Source organism: Prionailurus viverrinus, chromosome A1 (genome assembly GCF_022837055.1).
Source record: "Prionailurus viverrinus isolate Anna chromosome A1, UM_Priviv_1.0, whole genome shotgun sequence".
NCBI lineage: Eukaryota > Metazoa > Chordata > Mammalia > Carnivora > Felidae > Prionailurus > Prionailurus viverrinus.
Window position 1 is genome coordinate 191,405,759 of NC_062561.1, and position 25,461 is coordinate 191,431,219.

The following is a 25,461-nucleotide window of genomic DNA, read 5'->3' on the forward strand; positions in this document are numbered from 1 at the left end:
AGCGTCCGACTTCAGCCAGGTCACGATCTCGCGGTCTGTGAGTTCGAGCCCCGCGTCGGGCTCTGGGCTGATGGCTCGGAGCCTGGAGCCTGTTTCCGATTCTGTGTCTCCCTCTCTCTCTGCCCTTCCCCCGTTCATGCTCTGTCTCTCTCTGTCCCAAAAATAAATAAATGTTAAAAAAAAAAAAAAGCTTTTTTCCTATTTTAAAATGAAAGGGGTCTTACGTGTTTTACCTACTGGATGAGCCCCACTGTAGGATTGAGTGAAACAGCGCTGATCCTATCTGTGCGTGAAAGCCCTGTACATGTTTGAAAGCAAGTCTGTGTCCTGTCCTGTCTCTAAGCTAAGTCACCCCAGCTCTGCCACCAAAATGTTGCACATTGTGCTCAGAATCTCACCGATCCCTCCTGAAAAAATGTGAATAGCCACACCTGTTGCTTCCCTGTCCTTAGAGGAATGTGCAGAAAAGGAATCTGGTATCTGAGTGCTTAGGCTAGGAAGGGGCTTATAAATCTCAGGTGGTGCTGACGGAGGAGGCTGTGGCTTTTCTGTGTGTGCTTTCAGTTTTACCGATCCTTGAACATCCGGATTGCCCTTGTGGGCTTGGAAGTATGGACTCATGGGAATATGTGTGAAGTTTCGGAGAACCCCTACTCTACTCTCTGGTCATTTCTCAGTTGGAGGCGCAAGCTGCTCACCCAGAAGAACCACGACAATGCACAGTTAATCACGTGAGTAGCCCTTTTCCATATAGGTTGCCTCAGCCCTGGCTGCACCCCCCTGCCTTCGGTGTGTGTGTGTGTGTGTGTGTGTGTGTGTGTGTGTGTATGCTGTCTGCCCTCCCCCTCCCCCCAGTGCTGAGTACTGGATGTACTGGCCATTTTGCGTCTCTGGTCCAAGTAATTACTTATTTCTCAGACCTGTGCTCTGCCCCCAGCACACCCAGCAAAATATTAAAACCCTGAGAGGCATAACAACCCCAAGAAGTGTTTACAATCTAGATGAAAAAAATTAGATTTACGCATATTCAGTTGAACATCAGAACCGATTGGGTGTGTATTTGGGAGGTGACTGACTCTCATTGGCTGCTCTCAAACAGACTTTCTAAGGGGCTCACTGTGGTCTTCTTGGTGCTTTGTTTCCGTACGCATACTAATCTCCCAAAGCAGTAGCAGGAGGGAGCCTTCCTTAGGTCGTCCTACACTTTGTTCCCAGGGGCCCAGGGCTGACAGCCTGAACTCATGCAAGTGGCAGACAGTGCAGGAGCTGTGCGATTGGTGGGAGGGAGACATTGGGGTGGGGTGGGGGAGTTGTGTTGGAATATCTTCAATCCCCGAAAGAATAGACCCTGTACAGGGGTCGTGGTGATACCTGATGTCTCCCAGTATTATCCGGTATTTTTAGTGTTGGCATCCAAAGGTATTCTGACACCATTATAACAAAAGGCACATACATAATAAAACTATTTTCCTTTTGTTCCCTAAAAAATCTCTCTGAATCAACAATCATTTAAACATTTGTTCACTCTTTAAAAGAAATGGAGAAATAACTACCAAAAATCTGGACTCTGGTTATTCACAATGATACATTCACCTAGGAAGTTTTTGGGTTTTGCCTGAATTTTGGAAGCCTGATGTCCTGCTTTGGGAAAGATCTTGAATCCAGTAGGACTTCCTTAGAGCTATGTCTAAGTTTATAAAATAACCTGTGGGGCTTCATATCAATTTGCATGTATTTTATGTATTCTTTTCTTATAATCTTTTTAATTTTTAATTTTTTTATTTATTTATTGTAAGAGAGAGACAGAAAGAAGGAGAGAGAGAGGGAGACAGAGGATTCAAAGCAGGCTTTGCTCTGACAGCAGAGAGCCCAATGTGGCGCTTGAACTCACAAACAGTGAGGTCATGACCTGAGCTGAAATGGGATGCTCAACTGACTGAGCCACCGAGGCACCCCTCTTTAATTTTGCTTAATGTGTATTTATTTTGAGAGAGAGAGTGGTGGGAGGGGTAGAGAGAGGGAGAGAGAGAATCCCAAGCAGGCTTCATGCTGTCCGCTCAAAGCCCAAGTTGGGGCTCGATCCCACAAACCATGGGATCATGACCTGAGCCAAGACCAAGAGTGGGATGCTCAACCAACTGAGCCACCCAGGAGCCCCTATTTTATGTATTCTTTTGCAGATTGTTTCTCTGAAGAAGAATTTGGCTTCAATACAGCAGACTTTTATTAAGTACACCCTATGTGTCAGATTCTATGCTAAGTTCTGGTGACCCCAAAATAAATAAGGCCATCTTGGCTCTCAAAGATATCATGGTCTAGATGAGAAGACAAACATGACAATATGAAAGTACCACATAATGAATTTCTCTGTACACCTTTAAATAAATTACATATTTATAGCATGCATGAGAATACCAGTGTTTTATTCATCCCTTCTCCCCTGCCCTGGATGGATACAGCCGAGAGAGGGGTGTATTGAACTGGGGGAATGTAGCTGGCTGTTGGAAGATTAGGATCACAAATTGCAAAACAAAGGCAGAAACAGTTCATCTTTGCATCCAGCTGCACTTTGTGAGGCTCCTGATGGGACACATCTGTTTCCTTGGCTCGAAGTGATGTGGAAATGAAGCATCAGCCCCCACAGCTGCTGCCCAATCCCCCCACCCTACCCCCATATGCATACCACAGAGCCGGGGATATGGCACAGGACCCTGGCAGCTGGCGGAAGTGGTCATGAGTCACTTCAGCATCAGAACCTGTGCCACTCTTCTCTCAACCCCTCCCTCTGACCTTTTCCTCTGCAGCAGGAATGGGATGCAGCTTTACAAGACCTGCCCATTTCCTTCCAGGGAATGGGGCTCTGGGCATATTTGTGGGAAAAGGGGACCTTTTGCTCTTTCCACTTCTCTGGAGCAGTAAGAGAATAGGTGAGAGGAAGCGAGAGGTGTGGTGACCTGGAAGTTGTCCAGTTGGCTTAGAATACCAGGATCTCTCTCCTTGGGAGTGATTTGGAGATGTCAGCAGGGCCAAGGAACAATCGTGATGGCCACCTGCTCCTGGGCACAGTGGAACAGCCCTCTCAACTCCCATCTGAATGGCCTTCTCTTGTTCCCTCGTCCAGGGGTATGTCCTTCCATGGCACCACCATTGGGCTGGCCCCCCTCATGGCCATGTGCTCCGTGTACCAGTCTGGAGGAGTCAACATGGTGAGTTGATCAGCCAATATATTGATGCTGCAGAAGGCAGAAAACTGCCTCATAGGATAGGAGGTCATCTTGTGAAAAAAAAAATTTATATTTATTATTTCAGGAAAAACAGTTGATCAAGTAGGGCAGTTACTTAAAATTTTTTTAAAATGTTTTATTTATTTTTGAGAGAAAGAGAGAGACAAACTATGAGCAGGGGAGGGGGAGAGAGAGAGACACATAGAATCCGAAGCAGGCTCCAGGCTCCGAGCTGTCAGCATAGAGCCTGACACAGGACTCAAACTCATGAACTGTGAGATCATGACCTGAGCCAAAGTCAGATGCTTAACTGACTGAGCCACCTAGGTGCCCCTAGTAAGGCAATTGTTTAAAATGAAGTCATTAAGTTCTAAGAGATGGAGGTACCCAAGGATGAATTTTCATTTACTTATTTTTTTTAGTCAATTTTTTATTAGAGTGAGAGTGGGGTGTGAGTGGTGGAAGGGAACAGAGGGAGAGAGAGAACCCCAAGCAGGTTCCACACTGTCAGCAGAGCCTGCATGAGGCTTGATCTCACAACCCTGAGATCATAACCTCAGGTGAAATCAGATGTTTAACCAACTGAGCCATGCTTGTGCCCCTGAATTTTCATTTATTATACTTTATCCCCAATTTTCAAACTCAAGAAAACCCTGTAAGTGATTATGTTACATCTAGTGATGTCACTAGATCCCTCATGTGTTCCAAACCAGGGGCTGGAGAATAGTAAGATAATAGAGATAAATATTATTTATCCTAGGTCTTGTGTTTTTATGCATATCATTATGAAACAAGAGCTTGTCTCAAAGTCCTGGTTAGGAAATTACTGCCTTCTTTTGAAATTCCCTCTGGCTTTGTGGGACTGTTTTGAATATTCATTTCTAACCTGTGGGGAGTTTGTCCACCCATCTGTTTGTCCACCCCTTTATCCATCCCGTATTTATACACAGATGTAGCATGACAGTTAAAAGCACAGGCTTTCATAACCAAGCTTGTATGTGCTGATCATGGCATCAGTGGAGAGCTTTGAGGCCCGGCTAAGAAAAGACAGGAATAGGGAGTAAGGAGAGCTGTCTTCTTGACCTGAACTCTCCCCTTGGGCAGGACCACTCTGAGAATGCCATTGGCGTGGCTGCCACCATGGCCCACGAGATGGGCCACAACTTCGGCATGAGCCATGATTCTGCGGATTGCTGCTCGGCCAGCGCAGCTGATGGCGGGTGCATCATGGCAGCTGCCACTGGGTGAGTCAAGCAGCAAGGTGAGGAGAGCAAGAGCGTGTGAGGATGGTACAACCCAAGTGTTCCTCCCAGTTGGCCCTAAGAGCCTCTGTTATACCTCTTGTGGGGGCCTTGGAGAGAAGTGCGGTTGACAACAAAGAACTTGGAAGAGAACCAGGAAAGTAAATGTGTGCAAGGAGCACTAGGTCTGTAGCAGGCGATTTGGTGCTGGTGAAACCCTAGACAGACTTCATTTCTGTCTTAGGGTCTTTAGCTGTAAAATTGGCTTGACCACATGTGTCTTTTTCACTTCATGAATTTTTGAAGAGGACCCATTTTGAACAGCCCCAAAACTTAAGTCCCTCTGTCCCAAGGGAATTTGGGCAGTGGTGACTGAAAGTTCTGAGGTAGCCTCCACAACAAGAGAAAGGAAGGGGAGCATCCATGCCGACATAATGACTCCTCAGGGAATTTACAGACTGCATGTACCGTGAGGAAGAAGAACAAGCCAGCTCTGTCTCCCCGTATTTTACAGTGAAGGATTTTTTTAACCCAAGCCTTTGAGAGAGAATTCTGGTAGCAGCCACAACTCTTAGTCACAACTCTTAATATTTAGTATCTGGGCTCATACAGTGGAAAGCACTGGGTTCTTCTAAGACCTGAGTCACTCTTTGGAAGGCATCATGATGGGAGTTTGTGTTCCCTGTACCCCAAACCATTAGAGCCTGCTTGTGCTTCTTAGAGAACGGTGTTCCAGTGTCTCCAAGAGGAAATGCAGTTTTCTTGGAGTTTCACTGCCAGTGTTTGTCCGTCACTTCTTAGCTGTGACATACAAAGGATGATGGTGACATGCAGGATACAACTCCATGGGTCATGCTCAAATCCCTAAGAGCTCATGGTTAAGTTTATCCCTTTCTCAATCTAAAAAGCATATTTGTAGTCATATGGTTGAGAGTTATATTAATTATGACTCTAATTCATTTTTAAACTATATGCAGATATACTACTAAAGTAGTTTAAAAACTACTAAAGTAGTTTAAAAACTGTTGGCAACAAATTCCTTGTGACACAGCTGACAACTGAAGGGGACCCTCCACTGTTTAACTTTTAATTGGTTTGGAGAATTAGATAACTCTTCCTTTAGACTCACATTGCGGTACTGACCTGCCACTAGAGAATATATGACTTCTGATTCTTTTTTTCCAATAGCAGGACTCAGAACCTTTCATGATCTTGTGATAAAAACTATCCATTTGTGAACTGGCTGGTTGAGTTTGGAGTGTTGCCCTGCATCCTTAGAATAGAGGTCATCAGATCACTGACCTAATGAAGAAATCTAACCCATGATCTTGGCCTTTTTTGGTTTGGTCTTCCATCCCAAGAAAATCTCCGTTTAATATCAGCTTTAGGAAAAATTTGAGTTGGCTAGTATTTTATTCAGCTCTAAGGCTCAGACCTATTGTAACATATTCATAACCCTTTATTTATTTCAACCCCTTCCTACAAAGGGCAGAAATCGCTGCTTCTGATTCTCAAATACCTCCTCCATGCACAGTGAGGGGGAAAGAAAAGAACATTATGGGGTGGTTAATATTTCTTAATGCTTAGAAAAAATTGTAAGATAATGTATCAGTGATGTTCTGAGGGAACAGAATGCATGTAGGGGACTATAGGGGTCTGAGTCTAGGTGGAATCAGCCTTATGGGCAGCAGGATTAACACTGTTCTGGCTGCTTGATGCCCAGATTCCCAACTAACTCCACCCTTATTCTCTGCCAGGCACCCCTTTCCAAGAGTGTTCAATAGATGCAACAGGAAGGAGCTGGACAGGTATCTACAGTCAGGTGGTGGGATGTGTCTCTCCAATATGCCAGACACCAGGACGCTGTATGGAGGCCGGAGGTGTGGGAATGGGTACCTGGAAGATGGGGAAGAATGTGACTGTGGGGAGGAAGAGGTAAGGTGTCTTTGTAGTGCTAGTGGGAAGGGAAGAATGTGCATTGGTTTTAAATCTTAAAGCCAAAGAGAATGCAACTGAACACTTCTTAGTCATAGGCATCTCCCACATACACATGGCTATCAAAGACCCCATCACAAATAAGATGTGGAGAGTAAGCTTTCAATAGGGACCATTTATGTAGACTCTCTCAGTTTGAGGTTGGCACTGTTGGTGTCCAAGTCAGGGTGGAGTTCTTCCTGTGAGAGTGTGGTCTAACCAAAACCCATAATCTCCTCAGTAGAGTTACAGATGGCACCCTTGGTCCTCCAGCTGCACTGAATTTCTTCTGGAGACCACATAGCTGGATATATGAACTTGAACCTGGGCCTTGAGGTTGCTTAAAATAACAACCTTGCACTTGCTAAATGCTCATTATGTACTGCGTATCCTGAAAAAGAGGTAATTGAAAGGAGATGTAGGAAGTACCGTTAGGTCTGGAAAGGGCTGCTAGGAGGAAGAAGGAACAGAACTGTTTGTGTATGGGCTCTTTCCTTCCTTCTGATCTTCCAGATGAGTCGGGGGCATGCAGCATAGCTCTATCATTTTTGGCAGATGTGTGTTGTTCTGCAAAAAGCAGAACTGGATAGTTTCATGTCTATTTTCTGAAGGATGAAATATGTACGTTAACATATGCAAAACAGTAAAGTGTGGAGGGGAGACTGAGGGTGTGTGTAAGACTATTTGATTTTATAGCCTGGTTTGATTTTTGTTCTTAACGTCAGCACGTAGCTTTCATAATAAATCAAGAATTAGTTAAAGGCTCTGCCACTCTCACCACCATAGTTCAAAGAGATCAGTCCAGACCCATCAGAAAGGAGGGAGTTGCCCCTCTCCATCATCATGGAGTGTGCTCAGCCACTTGGCTTATGTTCAGAGCAGCTGCTTATTCAGCAAATATTTACTGAGTGTGGGATACTATGTTGGGTGCTAGGGATAGGATGGATAGCAAAAATGGATGTGGTTCCTGTCCTTTTGGAACACATCGTCTATTGGAGGAAACACACACTGACCAAATAATTGTGAAAGTGTATGAGTACAATCCGTGCTAGAGGCTTAGGAGGGCCAATGCCATTGTGCTGTGAGCACTTGCAGTATGAGAGGAGCTGCCCTACTCAGGTAGGAGTGTGACTTCTGACTCCATATCTGAAGGCCCAGTTAGGAGTTACTAAGGAGCACAAGGAGAGAAGGCACATTTCAGCTAGAGGAGGAAGCATGCCCTGAAGCGGGAGAAGCACAGTCTGCCTGGGGCCCAGGATGGTAGGAGATTAATGGAAGGAAAGTGTCCTTAATTCCTTCTCCAAGGGAAACAAGCAGATGAGCATCATAGTCAGGCATGGGATGCATGTCTCTGACATGCTACACCTGGACCATTATGGTTATGATATGGTTCATAAGCATGGGACAAGCCCCAGGCAGACATGGCTTGAATTCAGCTTCAGCACTTGCCGGGTGTGTGCCCTGACCAGCCATAGGACCTGTCTGAGCTGCATTTCCCCGTCTATGAATTAGGAGCAATCCTGCCTCACAAGGCTGTGATGGACCTGTGCATATGGAGCCTGGCACATTGTCAAGAAATGGTTTAGAATAGGTCTGTGAACATAGTAGGAGTGGGATAAGGACACTTAGAGTCATTGGGGTGTCTCATCATCTTTTTAAGTCTCATGTTATACATCAGCAAATCAGGAACCATAAGGCAAGAAGGAAGAGAAGAGAACATGGAGCCCCTGGAGACCTTCTTTCCCAGAAAGGTCTGGGCCAGTGCGGGTTGAGGAAGAGCTGCAGATAGTGAGAGAAGTCTGAGGAAGCAGGCCCCAGGACTGACATAAACTGTGTTCAGAAGTTGTTCCCGCACACCCTTGCTTTTGATGGCCATTTTTAAAATGAGATTAAAGCCCCTGGGAATGTGTGGGGACCCAGAGGGCAGCACTAGAAGACAGGGTCTCTGACTGTTCTCTTGGGGATGAGAAAAATCTCAGTATTCCTATGTAGTATAAGTTTATGCTACAAATCATGTTTTTGAAGATTATAGGATTTCAGGAAGAAATGTACGTATTGTATTACGTTAAAAAGCAGTATGGATACTAGGATTTTGCAAAATAAGTACATATCTATATATGTGAAAGGGAAAAGGCCTGGGTAAATATTCACACTCAAAATGTAGTTGTGTCTGAGTTGTGATGTTATTGATGATTATGCATTTGCGTATTTTCTGTGATCAGTATACGTTGCCTTCATGATAAACTTATAAAGTGAAATTATTGGTAAAGACTTTCTGGGGAGCTTGGGCCCCAGGGGCATATGGGGGAGGGGTGAGGAAATGTGGGAGGTGGGTGAGAGGCCTCACCGCACCCTGACCCCTGTCTCCCTGCCCTGCTGCCCCCGAGGCTCACGGCCACTCCCCCTTGCCTCCTTAGGAATGTAACAACCCTTGCTGCAATGCCTCTAATTGTACCCTGAGAGAAGGCGCGGAGTGTGCCCACGGTGCCTGCTGTCACCAGTGTAAGGTAGGAGGCCCTCCCCACTGCCCCCTGCCCGGGGTTCTGACCGGACAGCCCAGTGCTCTGCTGGGAGCTGGTGGCCGGAATTCAGCCTCCATGGTGGGGAAATGATGGCATCAAAGTTTCAGAAACATGGAGCTGGGATGCCCCTTGGTCCAAGTTTACCATTTCCTGTGCCATGCCTCACTGGGTTCAAATCAGCTCAGAGGGCTGTACCACCTGGAAGATGGGAGATTTTTCTTCAAAAAATAAGTGTCCAGGGGTGCCTGGGTGATTCGGTTGGTTAAGTGTCTGACCCTTGATTTCAGCTCAGGTCATGATCTCTCAGTTGGTGAGATCGAGCCCTGGCTCCAGCTCTGCACTGGCAGTGTGGAGCCTGCTTGGGATTGTCTATCTCCCTCTCTCTCTCTGCCTCTCTCTCTCAAAATAAATAAACTTAAGAAAAAAGACACACTTAAAGTGAATATTTATAATGTCGCAGAAATATTAATGTGTTTGGTTATAAAGTATAACCCCAGGCCCTGCTGGGGGTTATATAATATACATATGTAATGAAAGAATGTATATACATATACATACATGTGTATGTACATATGTGTTATGTCTGCTTTCTGAAATCTGAGGAGTCTGAGCCCATCTGGCCCCAAAGTTTTGGCTAGGAATTGTGGACTTAATGTTTCCACTTACCACTTGCTAAGTGCTCATTATGTGCTAGATGCTGTTCAAGTGTTCTATTTGAATGCATTCATTCTAACAATCCCATGAGAAAGTTATTATCCCCATTTACTCTGTCCTAGCCCAGAGAGGTTAAGTAGCTGCTCCAGGTCCCACTGCTGATTAAGGAGCTGGGGTTTGAATCTAGGCAGGCTGGCTCCATGTGGGTCCTCTCCATCTCCATTCTGCTCCTTGGTGGTAGAGATTTGTCCTGCATCTTCCTCCTCCACACACGGCCAGTGCCCACCCTTGCAGCTGAGGCTCCATGCTTTTGCCAAGCTGCTCAGCTGGGCCCATTCTCTGCCTTCTCTCTCCCCTGCATGGGGTCGCCTGGAAGTAGGGAGGGCACTATTCTCAGATGAACCCTTCTTTGCAGGCCTGGGGAAACTCACCATTAGGTTTGACTCTAGAGTAGACCTGGTGTCTCCCCATGGAGGTTGTGCTGGGCGGGGCCTTTTGAGTCTTGGACGTTGGCCTGAAGAATAAGTATGTATGGACAGTGCCCATTCAGTTTGAGTCTCAGAAAGGATTCTCTGGAGAGAAACGTGTGCAGAAAGATGAGGCTTAGAGTCTGAGACCTTCAGTCCAAGCTCTGGTAATGCAATTTGGTGGCAGCCTACTAACCATCTGAGTCTAGGCACATTATCTGACCACCCAGTGGAAGGGAAGCTGAAAAATTCAAAGGGAAGCTGGAAACTTAGTCTTTACCATTTGTCCAAGGTGTGCTATTGATCGGGTTATTTTATCTTCAGAAAGAGGCAAATAGCAGCTTCTGCCTCATGGATATTGTGAGGATCACATAGGATAAGTATGTATAACTTAGCCCAGTGCTTGGCTCCATAATGGGGATATATTATTGCTAAAGTGCTTTGTAAATTCAGAGATGTTGTGAATACTAGCTTAGTGCGTGTATGTGCGTGTGTGGACACACATTTGTGTGTATATATTAGTGGGTCTGGCTCTTCAGCCACTTACTACCCATGAGACTTTTGATACATTGCTTAACCTCGTCTGCCTCAGGTTTCATCATCTGTAAAATAGGGATAATTATATCATATTACCTAGGACTCTCATGAAAAGTAAATGAGGGAATATTTGTACTGGGCACTTACATGGGAGCTCCATAAAAGTAGCTGTTATTAGTAAAGCAGTTTACTTAGTAAACTGTAAGTTGTCACATATATATGATTCTTATCTACTTCTTTTTTTTTTTTTCTTATCTACTTCTTAAAACTTAGAAGAGAAAATGAGCTAGCATTTGTGAAAACACCATGAAAACTCTGAGTCGTTATTCATATTGTAAGTTTGATGATGATGATTTGAGCTAACGAGGTCATGCAAAATAACGGTCTCTGGAATAATGGAAATGGGGAATTGTGTTCCACAAAAGTGATGCTCACGAATCCTTTGCTATAGGGTTGAGGTCCTGTGGGAAATTGACTGTTTTTCCCCTCTCTTTCCTCGATCCAGCTGCTGGCCCCTGGGACCCTGTGCCGTGAACAGGCACGGCAGTGTGATCTCCCAGAATTCTGCACGGGCAAGTCTCCCCAATGCCCCACCAACTTCTACCAGATGGACGGCACTCCCTGCGAGGGCGGCCAGGCCTACTGCTACAATGGCATGTGCCTCACCTACCAGGAGCAGTGCCAGCAGTTGTGGGGGCCTGGTAAGGACTGTCCTACAGAGAATGTCCCTCCTCCTGCCTCACCACTTCCAAGCCAGCCTCCCCCTTCATGTCCTTAGCATAGCTTAGATCCTTGGTTTCAAAATCGCATCTCTAGATACTCCGTTTTTATTTCCCCTTGACTCAGGGTAGGCTTTCAGAGAGAGACAGTGGACAGTGTTCTTCCTAGTTCCTTGATGCTTTAAATTCTCATAGTGGGTAAATGCGTAAGAATAACCCAACAGAAGAATGCGCAGATCGTGGAGACAGAAAAGGAAATGCAAATGACCCTTAGCTATGAAAAGATATTTAACCTCACTCATATTAAGCAGATTATAACTACTATGAAATGAGATTTTTCATATATCAGATTGACAAAGACTGAAAAATTAACATAATTATTTAATTAATCAAATTAATTTAATAATAATTATAGGTACCATACAACTGGACCAATCTATTCTGCTACTTAAGAGTATACCCTACACTTCTATTTGCACATGTATGTGAAGATAGGTTTATAAGGATATTCACTGCAACATTGTTAGTAATAGCAATAGCAACCTATATATCCTCTGGTAGGGACCAATTAAGTCTGGTACATCCCTGTAGTGGAACCCTGTGCAGCTGAATGAAAGAAAGAGGCAACTCTGTATGTACTGAATAAACCCATTTTGTACAATAGATTAGGTGAAAAAAACATTGCTGCCATTTTTAATTAGATAGACATCTCTGGAAGATACACAAGATAGATACAAGATAGAAGATACATTGTTAATTGTGATGGCTTCTCCAGGTTGTGGGGAAGTAGGAGCTGGAATGGCTAGTTAGAAATATCAAGACATGCTTTATTTCTTTATAATTTTGTGCGTATATTACCTATTTTAAAATCTAAAATGGAACAGGGCTTTTTAATTAGACAGTAGGTTTAGCACACAAACCGCCCACAGGTATACAATCTCAGTAAGGTATAAAGAATTGATATAACATCCTTTTCTATGAGTAGGTGTTGATGAGAAGTTGGGGGTGGAATAATCTGATGGGGATACAGGAAGAAAAAGCTCAACATTCCCTCCCCACCCAAAAAATGTTCTTAACTTCATGATTTTACCAAGGGCTAGCTTTGTACTTTAAGGGGCTTCTGACTTCTCCTAAAGTTGGCTAGTGTGCTGATAAATGTTTCTTGCCCACCCAGGAGCCCGGCCCGCTCCCGATCTCTGCTTTGAGAAGGTGAATGTGGCAGGGGACACCTTTGGAAACTGCGGGAAGGACATGAATGGGGAACACAAGAAGTGCAACATGAGGTGATGACCATAGGGCTGACCCCATAAGATGAGGAGTGACAGAGCAGTTTCTGTTCTGTCCTCACTCCTGTCCACCTCAGCCACTTGGGTCTTTAAGTAAATTGTCAGAGTCAGACAGCTGTTCCAGGCCTGTTCTTGGATGATATACCATTCAGCCTAAGGAAGTCAAAGGGAGGGTATCAATGGCAGTGCTTCCTAGAAAGCTGGTCAGACTTCCTTTTGGGTCCTTCTTACAGTTGAGCAGGGAATCAGCTCTCTTGGGTCATTTCCGTGGAATGCTAATTATACCCTCATCTGAATACCCTGTCATTCATTTCCTTCCTTCCTTCCTTCCTTCCTTCCTTCCTTCCTTCAACCAACTATCCACCCAATCCTCTATCCATCCATCCATCCATCCATCCATCTGTTGAAGGTTTGCTGTGTGCCAGATACTATGCTGAGTACATGGAACTTTTAATAAATGATACTGTATGATAATGGAAATGTGGAGAGAGCCACCCAATCTGGTCTTAGTAGGTCAAGGTGGTGTCCCAAGGGAAACTGTGCTTAAGCTGAGATCTGGAGAAATTATCCAGTTGAACAAGATAAGGATTTGTGCTGGTACGAGGGAGAGTAGATAGATGAGTAGAGGAAAACTGGTGGGAAAAGCAGCTGATAACTTTGTTATAGTTCAAGTACAGTGTTGGGGTACAGTGGAGAGGGAGCTACTGAGAAACAAACCTGGACAGTTGAGCATGGGGACCAGATCATGAAAAGCCTTGAATGCATGACTAGGGGAATTTGGACTTTAGCTTGAGAGGAGTTTGGAAATTAGACACCAGTGGAGGCAAGGCTGAAAGCAGGGAGATCAGTTTCTTGCTGTCCAGGTGACAAAAGGATGGAGGTGTGATTTGGGGTAAATATATATGAGGGAGGATTGACAGGGCTTGGGAATTACTTGAATGCAGGAGTGAGGGAGAATGGGGAGTGGGGATGACACCAGGCTTCTGGCTGTAGCTCCTGGGTGCAGGGGGGTGGGTGGAGCATAAGGGGCAGGTTGCTCAGGTAAGGCTGTTGTCCTTGCAGTAAAGAGGACTTCCCAAGGCCAGCTCTCTGGCACAGATCTGCTTGGGGACAAGGATCTAATTTTCTATCCTTAGTCTAAGTTCACATGAGATCTCTCCTGCTGGGTCCCTAGGGCACACTCGTTGCTCCTCGGCCCCTCCCCTATCCACGCCTGCTCTCCTGAGCAATGAAAGATTGAAGCTCTTCTGTCCCCCAGTTCTTCCCCTCCTCTGATTCTACCTCCTTCCCTCCCCCTCTCTCTTGGGCTCAGAGATGCCAAGTGTGGGAAGATCCAGTGTCAGAGCTCTGAGGCCCGGCCCCTGGAGTCCAATGCAGTGCCCATTGACACCACCATCATCTTGAACGGGAGGCAGATCCGATGCCGGGGCACCCATGTCTACCGTGGTCCTGAGGAGGAGGGGGACATGCTGGACCCGGGCCTGGTGATGACCGGGACCAAGTGTGGCTACAACCATGTGAGTACCTGTCTCACTCAAGGGAGAGGGGAGTGACTGAGAGATGTGAGCTCTGGAGGAAAGGTGCCTGGGCTCAAATCCCAGCTTCCCAGCCTCTCTGTGTCTCCATGGCTTCCATTATAAGACATGTCAGTAATAGCATGACCCACCCCAGAGAACTGTTGTAAGGATTAAATGAGATAATCCCTGTAAACCACTTAGAAGGGCTAGCTGTTATCACTTTTGTCCTCATCATGAATTATTATATGACTTAAGAAATGGACTAGACTCTAGTCCAGGAGCCTTGGGAAGATAAAGGCACCTATCTCAGTTAACTGAGAAGGAAATTAGAAAAAAACACGTGAAGCATTTATTTGGTATAGCACAGAGTAGACTGCTGTCACCATCATTATTTTTAAGAACAATATTAAAATTAATGCATATTAATATACACTTAATTAACATATAACCAACATATTAATATAGAATGTAATAACATCTATTTGTTATATTAAATATAATGTCTTAATAATATAATGTTTATTATTTTCTCCCTCATCACAAAATTAATAGCAGAATTTAGTTAACTATCATCCTGTCCTTGGTTTTTAGGTCATTTTCAATTTTTCAGTGTAATAAATAACCTGAAGTGAGTTGTATTTTCGAGTCCCATGTGTCCTAAGTGTAAAACCCCCATCTCCTGATTGCTAACCAGTGTCCCTTCTGTGGCACTGACAGTTTGGTTTCCTCCTCAATACAGATTTGCTTCGAGGGGCAGTGCAGGAACACCTCCTTCTTTGAAACGGAAGGCTGTGGGAAGAAGTGCAATGGCCATGGGGTGCGTGTGCCCCGGGGGATTCCGGGGTTCCCCTGCACTGATGTCCACTGGGGCGGGGCGGGGGGGGGGGCGGCGGAGGCAGGCCCTAGGGGAGGCCGGACCTCTCCAGGGTGCTGACACCTGTGCCCTTCCCTCGCTTCAGGTTTGCAACAACAACCAGAACTGCCACTGCTTCCGAGGCTGGGCCCCACCTTTCTGCAACACCCCCGGCCAGGGGGGCAGCATCGACAGTGGGCCCATGCCCCCTGAGAGTGAGTGCCTGGCCTGCTCAGAGCCTCTGGCCATTTTTGTGAGGTTGGGTGGGTGGCCTGTTGTAGAGAAAGAATGAGTCAGCTCCATTATCCTGATTTTGCAGACGAAGGAACACAAAAGAAAGGCCAAGTGGGAGAGTGGCTGAGGCTGGCAGCCTGCTGTGGGGCTCATGTCAGTTGCTCTTTCTCTCTCATTTCTACTGAGGAGGGCAACACTGCTTGGTTGAAAGATTGAGACAGATCAGAGGTTATTGAATGATCTCATCTAGTTTTGGATAGTGGAGTGATAACCTGTCCTTCTCAGCCACATAAAAACAATCATGAACCTGGGGCACATTATAATGGTTCAGATTCCCTGGATGAACAAGCTTCAAATGGAGAAACAGACAACCAGAAAAAATGTACTACAGTTTTTAGTGTAAACCACAGAGATTCTAGCCCTTTGGTTTCCAAGTTTTTTTTTTTTTTTTTAATACCAAAGTACTTTTGTGTGAACAAAATCTCTTACAGAAGAAACTCTAGTTTATAAAACAGACAAAAGTAGTGTGTCTGTACATTTAAATTGTACATTTAAATGTACATTGTACATTTAAATTTGTAATTTGTGACAATTGAGGCAGCTTTGATGAAACCAAATATGAAATTGTGGATTATCCATGAGACTTTTAGTCCTAGGTTGGTCTCAGCCTCTCAGCATTTGAGGTTGGTTGCTTTGTGTCCAGAAAAACCATGATTCAGGCTAAAAGCTAGTGGTAAATAATAATAGAACTTGAACTCCTTGCCTCAAAAGGAACTTTTAAATTAAACAGAAGTGTCTGAAGAAGCTTCACTATGAGGTCTGCACAAAGCAAATTGACCTGGCTGTTTAAGCTAATATTAGCGGTTTCCTAGGGGTACATAATGTGTGTGTGTTTATTATACTTCTTAAGTTAAAATAAATAATACAAATTAAGTGCAAATAAAATATCTGAAGAAGAATCAGGAATACAGTGTTTGAATTCCACTGCTGCAGCCCAAATAGCTTCTAAATTTCTAATTCGGGTTCTCTTTCTGGAAGGTGCTGGTCCTGTGATAGCTGGAGTGTTCACGGCCATATTTGTGCTGGCATTCCTTATGCTGATGTACCACTACTGTAAACAGAACAACAAACTGGGCCAGCTCAAGCCTCTAGCCCTCCCTTCCAAGTTGAGGCAACAGTTCAGGTATGATGGGGTGCCATGAAGGACTTGGGTCCATTGATGGCCCATAAAGCTTTCTGTAAGCAGAACCAGGTAAAAACAACTGGTGATAGTGGGTCTAAATCAGGGAAGGCAAATGAACAGTACATGCCGCCATCTTCCCTTCTGCCTTGCTTCACCAATGTGGCAAACATTACTAATTGATCTTACTGTAAGTATTCTCTACTGGTTGTCACTTCAGAATCCTTTTCATCAGACTGCCCCTAACCATTCAAGTTGAAATGTAAAATGAAATCTGTTTGCCATCTTTTTTGTAATTGATTTGATTTCCATTTTAAAGAGCAGGAAACTGAGGCAATACAGGTGGACTAACCTAAGTCAGTCAGGGGGGCGGGGGGGCGGGAGGATGCAGGGGGTGGCTGGATATCGACTTAAGACAAAGGCTTTCTTTTCCTCCCAGTGATTCATTCCTTTGGATCCTGGGGATGTGTACTTTTTGAGTCCCCTATTAAATTATACTTTTCATGGAAGGATTTAAAATCCCAAGTCTTTCTGGATCTATGCCTGAAGGGAATTGGTTGATGGCTGGTGACATCCTTGTGTCTCCTTGAGGGAGCAAGTTCTTAAAAGGGTAAAGAGAAGGCGATGAGGAAAACTCTGTTTTGTAAGGGGCAACTCTTTACGTGAGAGTTCTCCACTGGCCACACAGTGTCTCCATATGTAGGGAGTCTTCACTTCTCCAGAGAAGACTTGGGGAGATTTAGCTGCTTGCTGGACCATTCTGAGCCAGAGGGAACTCAGGCAGTGACCCTTGATGAACATTTCCCCTTTTCCTTCTCCCCCATTCCTTGTTACCAGTTGTCCCTTCAGGGTGTCTCAGAACAGTGGAACTGGCCATGCTAACCCAACGTTTAAGTTGCAGACTCCCCAGGGCAAGCGAAAGGTAAGGGCTCTGTACCATTGAATTTTGCCGCTTTTCCTTTATCCCTCAGTACCCTGCTGGATTTTCCTAAGGCTCTGTGGGCCCGTGGGATTGGTAAAAAAGCCAGACTTGGCTTGAGAGAGATTCAGTTGGTTCCGACATCCCCTAATGACTTTAAAGATTGTACCTGACCTCTGGGAACCTGGAGATTTGGCAGGTCAGCGTGTCCTTCCTTTGGTCTCTGGTCTTCTCAGTGAGACACACAGGACACCCTTCCTTGAGTTTTTTCAGTATCTTGAGGGCTCCTGTTTCTCAGACATTCCTTGTCTTATGCATATAGGTGACCAACACCCCTGAAACCCCACGGAAGCCCTCCCAACCTCCTCCTCGGCCCCCTCCAGACTATCTTCATGGTGGATCCCCACCTGCACCATTGCCAATGCACCTCAGCAGGGCTGCTAGGAGCTCCCCAGGGGCCGGGTCCCAAGTAGAGAGGAAAGAGTCATCCAGGAGGCCTCCTCCCAGCCGGCCAGTTCCCCCGGCACCAAATTGCATCCTCTCCCAGGTAAGCAGATTCTCAGCAATGCTGTTTTCAAGGCCACTGGCAGCAAGGAATGACAGAGGCTGTGAAGATGGAGCTCACTGCGTCGTGAGTGGCCACTTCCCCTGCATCCTGGTGAATGCAGGGGCACACAAAGGGTGAGAGAGGTGACCTTGGGGAAGTTTACTCCCCAGGAAGCCCCTGAACTGCAGAGGATTTCCTTCCTGGTTGGCTTGTTTTCTGACACGCCACTACCTACCCAGTGCCCTCAATGAACTTCTTTCAGTTTGCTGTGCTTTTTCTCTCCTCTAGGCCTTTGGGAATGCTTTGTCTTCTGACTGGCACACTCTTTCCTCCTTTTGCATGGCCAGCCCTGTTCATCCTCAGATCTCCTCCTACTTGTCACTCCCTCCTCCCCAGAAGCCCTCTCTGACCCCCAAGCCTGAGTTTCGTGCCCCTGTACCTCTCTCATCACAGTACTTATTCCACCAAATTGAGTTTTCCACTAGTCGGGAAGTCTTACTGAGGGATGCTAATTTGAGGGCAGTCAGGGACAGAGGCCCTGGAAGGTGTGAGTCATCCTGCCAGCAGCCTGTTCACCTGGCCTGTCTGTGCCTGTCTTGCAGGAGTTCTCACGGCATAGGCACAAATCTTTCCCAGGCAGTGTCCCAGCACGGTACCTTCCAGAGCTGTCCTGTGTGTTCTGGTGTGACCCTTCAAGTGGGGCAGAGGACCTGTTTATTTTCCTTCTGGGACTGCTTTCCTTGGGCTTCACTGGGACCCCAGCTGACCCCATCTGTGGGTTTGGCACCAGCTCTGGGAGGTTCCCTGGGACACAGGGCAGGATCACGGTTCGACAGAGTTGAGAGCATCAGGTTTGGGTCGCCAATGATGTGAATCTGCCTGTCTCCCATTTTTCTCATCTGAGTCAAGGGTGGGATGGAAAATATCCATGCAGAAAGGGAGGGGAAGGACAGGCAGCAAGAGGAGAGGGAAGAAGGGAGAAGAGCAAGAGGTCAGAAATGACGAGCAGAGGCGGCAAGTGCATTCGTCAGCTGGAGAGACCCTGAGTCCCACTGACCCCCTGAGCAAGGGCTTAAACAGCAGAAAGTTATTTTCCCACAGTTCTGGAGGCTAGAAACCCCAAGATCGGGGTTCTGTAGGGTTGGTTGTTTCTGGTCTGCAGATGACCCCCTTCTCCCATGCCCTCTATTGGTCCTTCCTTTGGGCCCCAATGTCTCTGTGTCCAAATTTCCTCTTCTCACAAGGACACCAGTCAGATTGGATTAGGTCCCATACTAACAGCTTCATTTTAACTTAATTGCCTCTTTAAAGTTCCTATTTCCAAATATAGTCACATTCTGAGGTCCTGGGGCTTACAGCTGCAACATATGAATTTGTAAGTGGAAGAGCCAGGCTTCAAACCTGGGTCTGACTCCAAACCCTTCACCACCCTGTGTGCCAGGTCCTGGCTTAGGCCCTGGGATCCCCCGAGCTGAGGGGAACATCATCTTGTCTTGGGGGCATTCACAGTCCAGATCTCAGCTGCACCATTTCTAGCTAGGTAATCACTCTGGAGGTCTCTAGGGACCACCCTTCGAGAGGTAGTGGTGTAGCCTCCTCTATGCCCTACAAATATTTAGGAGCTTCTAATCTATACCAGGCCCTGGTTGGCAAAACAGATGCCATCTGTGCCTCCCAGGGCCCATATTCTGCTAGGGAAGAGACTCAGACATGTGTAGTTACAGTGGTGATCAGTGCTATAAAGGAGAGGTCCAGGGTGCTCAGAAGGAATTACAGCAAGAGTTGATCTACTCTAAGAAATCTAGGAAAGTTTCCCTGAGGAGGTGACATTTGAAGTGAGAGCTAAAGGATGGGCAGGAGTTGGCAGACCGTGAGGGTTGAGAGAAGAGAGAGTTTTCCTGGTCCAAGGACCTGCTGATAGGAGGTTTTATGATGGCAGAGAGTCCCGCAGAAGAAAGGAGCATCAAGGTCATGGCTCTGGGGCCTGAGGAGTTAGATGAGGCTAGAGAATCAGGAAGGGCCAGACTGTGCCACAGGCTTTGGTCAAGGCTTTGCTCTGCATTCCATGGGAAGGGGGCAGTGGTGGGGGCATGGTGACATGATCCACTTTGCCATTTACAAGGATTCCCTTTGGGCTACCTTTAGGCAGGAGGGGAGTGCAGTGCCTGGGAGAGGCCTGTAGATGCTTCTGGGGCTGTTAATCTTCTATTTCACGCCCTGAGTAGGGATTATAAAAGTGTGCTCACTTTGTGATTATTCATCTAGTTGTATATTTATGATTCACATTTTTGTATGTATATTACACTTCCACTTTACAAAACTGGTTTAAGAAAATGAAAGGTTTAATATTTTAAAAAATGAGACCATAAAGTATATCCTTTTTTCTCAACTGATTTTGATCTGTAATATATGGGGAGCATTTTCTTTCAAACAGGCCCCTCCGGCCTTTGAGTAAGACTTGTGACTTTCTCCCCAGGATGTTTCTAGGCCGCGGCCGCCGCAGAAGGCACTGCCGGCTAACCCTGTGCCAGGCCGTAAGAGCCTCCCCAGGCCAGGTGGCGCCTCCATGCTGCGTCCCACTGCCACTACCCCTCTTCAGTCCCGGCCTCTGGCAGCACCTGTCCCAAAGGTGAGTCTGTGGAAACCCTCAAGGTATAAGCTGGAGTCAGAGGGCTCCAAGAGGCAAGAATGTGGTTGAGAAAACAGACCAATTCATGCTCCTTTTTTGCAGGGATGAATTTCCAGAGCAAAAGCCAAGGACCAAACCTTAGTGTTTCCTGGTGCCTGCATGACTATCCGTTAAATTAGGGTTAGAGTTTTTTTTCTTTCATATGAAAGGTGATGCTTAGGAGTCTGAACTGTGGTGCCTTCAAACCTGGATCTGCAGCTGGCCAGCAGAATAGCCCTGAGCAAATCATTCTTGAGTCTCAGCTTCCTTCTCTGGAAAGAGGCAATAAGAAGCAGCAGTAGTCTGCCCCATCAGGCTGCTGCAAAGGTCAAGGCAGTTAGTTTATATACACTGCTGGCTAGTGAAAGGCTATTTACAAATGGCCCAGCTTCTTCCCTCTCCCCTGGGGCTGACATGTTCTCAGGCTGCCAGTCCTGGAAGTTGGGGCAGAGGGGAGGAGGCGAGGAAGCTGGCCGACTGCCCTCTGTTCCCACCAGGCCTGGGAAATGTGTAAACTGAACTGCAGCTCAGGTTGGGGGCACCACCTCACCTCTCACTGGAGGGTTGATAGTCTGGACGCACAGGCACGGCGACACATTTCTACGGGAAACCATTTCTAGCTGACGGTCTATCCTCCTGACCTGTCGAAAGCAAGAGGACAGATCCCGTTGACCCCATTGGTCAACATTTAGCTGATCTCTCTCTCCCTCCCCTTTCTTTGTTTCCACAGTTTCCTGAATACAGATCACAGAGGGCTGGGGGGATGATTGGCCCGAAGATCTAACCCCTCTAAAGGGGTTTATGCCTTTCCTTGAGGACTCTGAACCCCACCTCATCCCAAAGGATCCGTGGCCATGGAACCTGGAAAAAGCATGTCTGGCCACCTCCAAGCTCCTCCTCCCCTCTTTCCTTCCTCCCAGAACCACCGCATCTCCAAAAATCTCCTTCTTGACTCAGTGCCTCCTTGGCTTCCTGGGAGGCCCAGAGAGACTACTGTCCAGTGGCATCAAAATGTTGTTTTGTGCAATATACTGCCCCAGGGGAGGGAGGAGAGAACACAGATGAAGACAAATGGAAGCTTCTCCAACCTCCCTTGGGTTGGCCTGTCACCTCAGAGGTGCCAGTGGGGATGTTCTGGGCTGTATGACCATACAGGCCCAGCTGGGAAAAGTCCTGTTCAGCCCTTCAGCCCACGACTTGGCTTGGAGAAGCCATTCATCCACATCCTGTGGTGGAGGGAATACATGAGAGCTTTCCATTTCTTCTCTCTTGAAGGTCCCAGGCTTGACAGAGGCTGGGCAGTTACTCATCCCTTTTAGCTCTGAGATTGAGAGGGGTCAGGCCAGCCTCTACCGTGGCCCTGTCCAGGGCCTGGTCGAGGCCACCACTCCTGGCTCTGTGGCCACATGTGAGCAAGTGAAGTCTGCTCCCCTCCCACCCCTCTAAACCCCCACCTCCCCTTATTCACACGGGTCGCCCTGACTCCAACAGGTACTATTTGTGGGCAGTATAGACAGCAGAGGGAGCACCAGGCTTGGGCCTCCTCTGAGCCAATGCCAAAGGTTGTGGCTCTCACCTCGGGATCATTCTTGGTTGCCTTTTGTTTCCTTGTCTTAATAAGTGCCCGGCGCTTTTGATTTCTCCCTTCAGAAATTTCTCCTTCCCCACTCAGATCTACCTAAGGTGTGGTGCTGCGGTGAGTGGGTCTTCAGCAGTCCCAGCCTCCCAGAGACCTGGTGCTTGTGAGTTACAAGTGAGGGTCCTGCTGCAAGGGTTGGCCACTGGATTTCCTATGTGGTTCTCACGGCTCTTGACCAGAGGACACTCAGGCCATGGCTGTGGGAGTCGAAGCTTTTTTTTCCCATTGGGTTTTGTGACCTCAGCAGAGTGAGGGTGTCTTACCCTCTACTCCCTGGTGGAAATCTAAGTAAGGTCCTCAGGGAGGGTAGCAAAGGGGGCAGAACCCCAGCCTGTCCCTAGGTCTGGTTACAGATTGGAGTCACGGTTGTTGCCCTCTGAGCAAAGAGCTGACCTGTCCCTAGAGATCTGTAGAGAAGTAGCAGTCAGCAGTCTTGATGGAACAGAGTCAGAGCTGGAGCCACCAGGCTTTTTATCATCCACATCCTCGTGTTCTTTCTTCTGGTCACTGCCTTTATCTGACTTTTATAGAAAGAACTCGGAGCAGCTGGGAAAATGCCACTGCATTGGGTACTGCCCTCCCCAGAGCAGGAAAGGAAGGCTTTGTGGTGCTCTGCTAAATTGGACAACTTGTCACTGGAGATGTTCTCTGGTGGCGGTCTCCACCCCCAGAAGGGTGCTGTGCTGTCCCCACCTCCTGCAGTGAGCCGTTGTTCATGCTTGAAAACCTCAATACAAGGAAGAAGCTTGAGCTTTTACTCCCCAGCCACCAACCCAGGGCCCCCTTACAGTTCTCTGCACACAACAGGTGCTCGATATGTGTTCTCGGGTTTTAGACAAGTGGGAGATTTGGAATGTACCCTTGGGGACACACATGAGGTAGATTTAGAAAGATCTCAGGAAAATGGGTTTCCTTTCCCTCAGGTAGTCTGATATTCATGCGTCTGTCTCCCAGACAAGGGCCCTGGTTGATCCCCATAGCCAGTTTCCACCTTCCTTGCTGCCTGATTAGGTCAGGGGACAGCCTTCCATGTAATTGTGCTACTCCAAATGCCCCAGGCCTCAAGGTTGGGTCCCAGAAAAGTAAAGGTGAAAACACCCTGGCCAAAAAAAAAAAAAAAGTCACCCTTATGCCCACCTGCATGTTTCACAGACGTTCCTGTGGTATGTCTAGCTTTTTTCCCACATACCAGGAGGTCGAAGGCTCTGAAGTGAAAATGCCATAGCCATTGTGGCTGCATGAGCCTTTTGAACCTGAAATCCACTCTCCCTGGAGCCATACCAGAAAGAGTCCTGGGTTGTGTTTTCTTTTTTTTCTGTTTTTGTTTTCCGTTATTTTAATACCACCTCTATCCCATAAAATTGTACTGTGAACTGGAAGAAGGTCGAATTTTTTATATTTGATGGAGACTTTTGGCGGCCAGTTCTATTTACTGTTTCACTTCTGGCTGTGTCCAGGGACTGGGAGTCACCGTATTGTCAGGCTGAGCAGGCTGCCCAAGAGTGAGACTGACCACTGCGTGCTCCCTTTTCCTTCCTGTGCCCCTGTGCTGCTTTGAGGTGACAAATAAAAACAAATATGGCCTTAGGTTAAAAGGGATTTTATTTGAAAGGATTACTGCAAGACAAGGAAAGGGAACTTGCATTCGGGGCAGGTGCTGGCAGTGGGGGGAATGCTCAAGTGAGCTCTTGTAAGATCTGCAAGTATCTCAAAGCTCATAAAGGGGCCTTTTATTTGATAGGATGGAGTGGATGTGACTAGAAAGAACTGCAGTTGGAGCATCCTTGCACTCAGCCTCCTTGTGGGGGGCTGCTACAGAAGGGCCGTAGGTTGGCTCAGGCTGAGGGTGGGCCCAAGTTCAGAGCCTGGTGGGGAGATGAGCCTAGCTAAAGCTGGTGGAGTTAACCAGTCCTTTGTTCAGATGGAGCTGTATGGAAATCTTTTTAAAAGCTAACTTAACCTGCCAGTTTTACAGCCCTGTATATGTTCTTCTTAAGAACCTGGGAGCCATCTCTGAAAAGTAAACCTCAAGGGACCGCAAGGGAGCTAGCATCCCCATCCGCCTGTCTCAGTGGGAGTTTTACCCAGGAACCGACTTGCTGTTGGTTGTTTTTAGCGTTGTTTACTTCTCCCTGTAAAAGCCCTTTTCTGCCCCAGCTCTGAGATGCCTGCAGATCCTATAGTATTGTGAGAGCCCCTTCTCCATACTGCAGTAGCTCCTTGCTGTCTCTTGCCATAATCCTTTTGAATAAAACCTCCCCTTACCTATGTCCAAATTTGTTCTTTTTTGGCAAAGGGTATGAAAGACTTGTGTATTTTAAATGGGGGACCAGCTCTAAAGTCAGGATTGTGTTAAATGTGTATATAACAGCTCTACTGGCCACCCAAGAAAGCCAAGGGAACGCCAACTGGAAAGGTGCCCCATCCCTAGGGAAGCTTGCTAAGAGGGGTTCTGCAGAATCCAAGCCAGTGTCCCCAGAGCCACCCTTCTGCTCATCCTCTCACACCATCCGCTGTGTGTACGTCTGTGTCTGGGATCTAGGGCATGTGAATTTTCTTTTTATTTGGAGATTGTTCACGGAAAACAGATCCTCTTCTCTCTTGTCCACCTATTAATTGTTTACAATATTTGTACATCTATGCAAAATACTTGAATGGGCCATGGTGCCTTTTCCCCCCCTTGTTTGTATTTAATTAAAATAAATTGTCATTCGAAATGTCTGCTTTGGCAGTTCTTTTTTGTTGGTGTTAATCTCCCACTGCTCAGCCTGGATAGGGTCCATCTCATGAGGACTCCTCAGAAGAGTTCCCACAGAGACCACCAGTCCATCTGTGAGGCCACAATGAAAGACCCAAAACCACAGCAAAGGGTTTTCCCATGACCAGTTGAGAAGGGCTGCTTACCTTTGTACCTGGACACAGGCTAGTCTAGTTTAATTAGGTTTGGGGTCACTAGAGGCACGAAAGAATGATCCTGGGATTGTCTGCTGTGTTTCTCCTCAGGCTACACTATTGTGCTTGGAGACAGCAAAGACCCTTGGTCAGCCTCCTCATCTTATTGCTAGGTAATACGCACTTCCAAATGGGGAGAGACTTGCTCAAGGTCTGTTGGGCTGGGTGGGCAGGTGCAGAGCCAAGGCTAGGGTTGAGTATACTTTCTGATTCCAGAGCCCTATGTGATAACAACTGTCATCCATTAGTGCCCCTGAGTCCACAGAAAGATCCTACCCGTATTCTCTCATTTGATCCCTGCCTTGGTTTTAAGGTTCTCTAAGAGAGA

General features: G+C 46.7%; 1 protein-coding gene across 2 annotated transcripts in view; it reads left to right on the top strand.

Annotated features, from left to right (window-relative positions):
* ADAM19 (ADAM metallopeptidase domain 19) overlaps nt 1-24,898 on the top strand; it is an 81,139-nt gene extending 56,241 nt beyond the window's left edge. The window contains exons 9-23 of one of the 2 annotated variants that reach the window (XM_047853687.1): nt 565-731; nt 3,122-3,206; nt 4,329-4,468; nt 6,223-6,400; nt 8,857-8,946; nt 11,125-11,320; nt 12,513-12,621; nt 13,937-14,141; nt 14,881-14,958; nt 15,101-15,209; nt 16,267-16,411; nt 17,246-17,330; nt 17,650-17,874; nt 20,351-20,503; nt 20,606-24,898. In XM_047853687.1, coding sequence (XP_047709643.1) covers nt 565-731; nt 3,122-3,206; nt 4,329-4,468; nt 6,223-6,400; nt 8,857-8,946; nt 11,125-11,320; nt 12,513-12,621; nt 13,937-14,141; nt 14,881-14,958; nt 15,101-15,209; nt 16,267-16,411; nt 17,246-17,330; nt 17,650-17,874; nt 20,351-20,503; nt 20,606-20,611 — 1,971 coding nt within the window. In that variant the 3' untranslated portion in view covers nt 20,612-24,898. The remainder of the gene's footprint in view (nt 1-564; nt 732-3,121; nt 3,207-4,328; nt 4,469-6,222; nt 6,401-8,856; nt 8,947-11,124; nt 11,321-12,512; nt 12,622-13,936; nt 14,142-14,880; nt 14,959-15,100; nt 15,210-16,266; nt 16,412-17,245; nt 17,331-17,649; nt 17,875-20,350; nt 20,504-20,605) is intronic. The other variant, XM_047853679.1, reaches the window with a different exon arrangement.
* Nucleotides 24,899-25,461: the final 563 nt, after the last annotated feature.